Consider the following 5000-nt stretch of genomic DNA (forward strand, 5'->3'; position numbering starts at 1 on the left):
CCTGCCATGCTTCCCCTGCCATCATGTCTCCATCCTCAGTCTCCTATACCAACACGCTCCCAGCTTCATTTTACTCAAAACTTCTGTGTTCTCCAGCTTCAGTCTTCCCCAAACCCACCATGTCCCTCATGTCCACACTTCTTTTTAGCTTTAGGCTCCCCATATTTGTGTCTCCAGCTGTTGGTTTCCACACCACAATGTCCCCTCTTACAGTCTCCTCCACCACCACGCCCAGGTATCTGTCAGGCCCATGTGCATAACTTGATCAACAGTCAGGCTTTCCTCTCTCTTTCCTTGACTCGCTTCACTTACCTGCCCCTAAGAACTAATGCCCCGGCTTTCCCAAGTGCCTTCTTGCCAGATTTCCTCCTCCTGAATTCCACATCCCCACACGTCCTCTCGCCCTCCCCAGTCCCGCCCACTCATCCCGCCGCCCCTACAGGTGCTCACTCTGTTCTGCCTGGTCGCCCTGGTCGCCGCACGGCCCGAAAGCGTGTTCGACTTTGATCTGGAAGACATCCACCAGGACATGGACATCTCTGACGACGCTACCATCACCGGCACCTACCGCTGGAGGTCCCCCGAGGGCGATGAGTACTTCGTGCGCTACGTCGCCGACGATGACGGCTACCGTGTGCTGGAGTCCAACGCTGTGCCCGTCACCGCCGACGGCACTCCCGCCAACGGCGCCCAGGGATCCTTCTCCTCCGAGGAGGACGACAGCCGATTTGATTAAGTTCCTCAACGACCAAGCTGACCACCGCGCTCGACGACCTCTTCTCTCACAAGGCCCGCAGGAACCAGACTGCCTCCACGCGCCACAGCCACGCCTGTGCCTGCAGCCTTCCTCTTCCCTGAAGCATGACGCGCGGCACAGCGTCCAGCTGGTGCCTCGCCGAGCAACAGGTTGCGGTGTCACGTCCCCCGGCCAATTCTTTCTCTTCTCCTCTCTGTCTTCCTCAGTATTTATAGGAAATATACTTTCCAAAATCCAACTTCCTTGTTTCTCTGAGAGGAAGCTCCTGTTCCCCTGCCCTCATGCCTTGCCGCCCCTCCCTGACCTTGTCGGGCACAGACAAGTGTCCCCGTCTTGTCTCAAGGTCACTGATATCATGACATTACCGCCTCGCTTCCTAACGTGTCAACGCAGCGACCCGTTCACTGATGCAGCCTCCCACTGCAAGGTCTGCGCCTCGGCCTTGTCTCATTCTTGGCGGCGCAGTGTCAGCCAAGCTTCACTTCTCACACACATCAGGTTGTGTAGACTCGTAACCACCTGTCAAACACCACCACTACCATCACCATCACCACCACCACCACCACCACCACCACCACTGCTACCGATGCATCCAACACCAACACCACCACCACCACTACAAACACACTGCTACCACCTTCACCATCATCACCATCACACCACCTTCACTTCCTCCATCACCACCGCCACCTCTGTGTGTGTGTGTGTGTGTGTGTGTGTGTGTGTGTGTGTGTGTGTGTGTGTGTGTGTGTGTGTGTGTGTGTGTAATTCACCTTGGTCGTCTGCTGGTCACCCAGCCAGTCTTCCCCATTACGGAGCGAGCTCAGAGCTCATAGACCAATCTTCGGGTAGGACTGAGACCACATCACACTCCACACACCGGGAAAGCGAGGCCACAACCCCTCGAGTTACATCCCGTACCTATTTACTGCTAGGTGAACAGGGACAACACATTAAGAGGCTTGCCCATTTGCCTCGCCGCTTCCTGGGACTCGAACCCGGCCCTCTCGATTGTGAGTCGAGCGTGCTAACTACGCGGTGTGTAATTCACCACGGTCGCCTGCTGGTGTGTGTGTGTGTGTGTGTGTGTGTGTGTGTGTGTGTGTGTGTGTGTGTGTGTGTGTGTGTGTGTGTGTGTGTGTGTGTGTGTGTGTGTGTGTGTGTGTGTGTGTATAAGACTTATCAGTGTCCTCACATCAGAAGACGGTCCACACAATTAGTGCAATGGGCACAACTCCCAATGTTCCCCAAGCGGTCACCTTCCAAGAACTAACCAGGCCCAGCGTTGCTTAACCTCGCTCATCGGACGAGAAGTAGTGAGCTCAATACAGTGTCGTCACCGAGGCTGGCGACGCTCCGGGAGGAAACAAAGAGACTGGAAAGACTACCTCCTTTGAAACATACTGTCTGCATACTCCTAATTAGATCCCGTCAGGCACACACATATATTCTCTCTCTCTCTCTCTCTCTCTCTCTCTCTCTCTCTCTCTCTCTCTCTCTCTCTCTCTCTCTCTCTCTCTCTCTCTCTCTCTCTCTCTCTCTCTCTCTCTCTCTCTCTCTCTCTCTCTCTCTCTCTCTCTCTATCTATCTATCTATCTATCTATCTATCCCGTCAGGCACACATATATATCTCTCTCTCTCTCTCTCTCTCTCTCTCTCTCTCTCTCTCTCTCTCTCTCTCTCTCTCTCTCTCTCTCTCTCTCTCTCTCTCTCTCTCTCTCTCTCTCTCTCTCTCTCTCTCTCTCTCTCTCTCTCTCTCTCTCTCTCTCTCTCTCTCTCTCTCTCTCTCTCTCTCTCTCTCTCTCTCTCTCTCTCTCTCTCTCTCTCTCTCTCTCTCTCTCTCTCTCTCTCTCTCTCTCTCTCTATCTATCTATCTATCTATCCCGTCAGGCACACACATATTATATTCTCTCTCTCTCTCTCTCTCTCTCTCTCTCTCTCTCTCTCTCTCTCTCTCTCTCTCTCTCTCTCTCTCTCTCTCTCTCTCTCTCTCTCTCTCTCTCTCTCTCTCTCTCTCTCTCTCTCTCTCTCTCTCTCTCTCTCTCTCTCTCTCTCTCTCTCTCTCTCTCTCTCTCTCAGGAATCTACAGAAAGCCGTAAGTCTCAATATATTACTCATTTATTCATCTTTAGTACACAGTTATTCCGTTAAGCATCATAAACCTCGGGGCGGGGCGGGGGCATTGGCCGAGCTGGGGCGGGTGGGTCGTGGCTAAACAGTGTGGTGGAAGTCATCTGTCTCCTCAGAGGACACGAAGGCTCCCTGGTTGCCGTCAGCCCTCACGCCAGCGGCACTGATAGGCACGGCGTTGGTGTCTACGATTCTGAAGCCGTCCTCGTCAGCCACGTACTGCACGAAATACTGCACGCCCTCGGGAGACATCCAGCTGTGAGGAATGAGGTGGGGGGTTACTCTGTGGGGTTGAGGTAAGGATGGAAGAGGAATAGGAGAAGGGAAAACAGGAGGAGAGCGAAGATGAGAAGGAGGATGAGGACGAAAGAGAGAAATGAGAGTGAGGTCAAGTAAGAAGAGGAAGAAAAATGTGGTGATAATGGAGGAGGGACAGGATAAAACTAACCTTGTGGAAGAGGAAAGGAAAATTTGAGGAGGAGAAAGATTAAGTTCGAGGGGAAGGAAGATTGAAAAGAAAAGCCTAAGGAAAAGGAAAGAAAAAAAACTAAATTTGATAAGGAGGAGGAAGAGGAGGAGGATTAAGTTTGAGGGAAGTAAGAAGGGAAAAGAAGAAAGCTTAAGAAGGAAAGGAAAAAAAAACTGAATTTGAGAATGCGGTGAAGGAGGAAGAGGAGAAGGAGGAGGAGGAGGAAGATTAAATTTGAGGTACAAGTGAAGGAGACGGAAAAATAGCAAAAAATAAGGAAAAAGAAGGATAGAAATAAACTTATGAAGAATAGTGATGAGGAGAAAGAAGAAGAGGAAGAAGACGACGAACTCTCTACCTGTACTGTCCGGTAAAGGTGTTGTGATCGTAATCCACGTCCTGATCGTGGTGGATGTCGTCCAGATCAATTTCCATGGTTGACTCGGGGCGGGCGGTGACCAGAGCGACCAGGGCGAGGAGAGAGAGTACCTGACGGAGAGGAAGGAGGACGTTAGGAGGTGGTGAGGTACAGAGGAAGGGAGAAAGTGATGAGATAGATGATGGAGTGGTGAGAAGGGAAGGAGGTAAGACTGAGAAGGTGGTGAGGTGGGAAGTGATGAGATGAAGGGGTACTGAAGTGGTGAGATAGTGAGATGAAATAGTAAGTAGAGATAGTGATGAAGTGATGAGATGAAGAGATAGTGAATTGGTGAGATTGTGAGATGAAATAGTAAGAGGAAGACTAATAACTTTGATAAGACTGACAGACTGACACAGTGATTGATTGAGCTGCAGCAGTGACTCAGACTAACAACATTGATCGGATCGGATTGCCTGACTGACTGACTCTGTGATGGATTGAAGGACAACACTCACTAAGATTGACTGATAAGACTAATCGATTTTCTGAATGGGGACACATCAGCAAGGTCATATGGCGCTCACATCGATAAATAACCCTGGTGAAACAAACCCAGTCAAGAATAAACGTTTAACATCAACAAATATGTAATGAAGGAACACATAAAGCAAACTAAAGGTAAACAAGTGGATAAGAGTGAATAAAATGAGTATTTAAGTATAAAAATGATCTCTTTGAACTCAAGATGAATTATAACAACATTAGCAGACACACCACCACCACCACCACCACCACCACCACCACCACCACTACTACTACTACTACTACTACTACTACACTCACGAGGAACTTCATAATGGTGACAACGATGCAGACGAATCTACTGACGAAGGCGCTGACGGAGGGAAGGCAGCAGAGTGTGTATGCCTACCTGTCACCTTTCGTCAGGTTATATAGCCGCCGCCAGGACCAATGCAGCACGACCCACAGGCCTCCCCACCTATTTTGTCACCCCCTGCCATCACCACCACCCCATTCCAGTATCGCTTCATAACACCCGCCTTCCCCTCACTGTCCCATCCCTACCTCCATCCCTCTCCCATATCCTCTTCCATTTTCAAACCCCTTTGGCCCCGCTCCCCTCACTCCTTACCTGATCTCCCACCATCCCTTCAGGTACAAGTCACGACAAGTCCTCCGTCAGTAGCTCTAATTAAATAGCATTACAGGTGAACAAGTAACAGATAAACAATTCATTAGTCATCGTAAAGTATATCTTGTTT

At 50.3% G+C, this 5000-nt stretch overlaps 2 protein-coding genes across 2 annotated transcripts in view; one reads left to right on the forward strand and one right to left on the reverse strand.

The window, feature by feature from the left end:
• The window catches only part of LOC123506291, a 1286-nt gene extending 291 nt beyond the window's left edge, over positions 1–995 (forward strand). Inside the window, exon 2 of the mRNA XM_045258249.1 lies at positions 443–995. Within this exon, the coding sequence (XP_045114184.1) occupies positions 443–736 (294 nt within the window). The 3' untranslated portion in view covers positions 737–995. The remainder of the gene's footprint in view (positions 1–442) is intronic.
• A 1886-nt stretch (positions 996–2881) lies between these two features.
• LOC123506290 (larval cuticle protein 2-like) lies at positions 2882–4656 on the reverse strand. The gene is made up of 3 exons (XM_045258247.1): positions 4561–4656; positions 3715–3845; positions 2882–3143 (listed from the first exon to the last, which is right to left on the reverse strand). Exons 1-3 carry the CDS (start codon positions 4570–4572, stop codon positions 2969–2971), a joined length of 318 nt encoding a protein of 105 aa, XP_045114182.1. The 5' UTR covers positions 4573–4656; the 3' UTR covers positions 2882–2968.
• Positions 4657–5000: the final 344 nt, after the last annotated feature.

Source organism: Portunus trituberculatus, chromosome 19, assembly GCF_017591435.1.
Source record: "Portunus trituberculatus isolate SZX2019 chromosome 19, ASM1759143v1, whole genome shotgun sequence".
NCBI lineage: Eukaryota > Metazoa > Arthropoda > Malacostraca > Decapoda > Portunidae > Portunus > Portunus trituberculatus.

Coding starts and splice junctions, on each gene's coding strand:
- LOC123506290 (XM_045258247.1), bottom strand. Junction 3,144..3,714: donor ACCTTTACCGGACAGTACAG/GTAGAGAGTTCG, acceptor CATTCCTCACAG/CTGGATGTCTCCCGAGGGCG.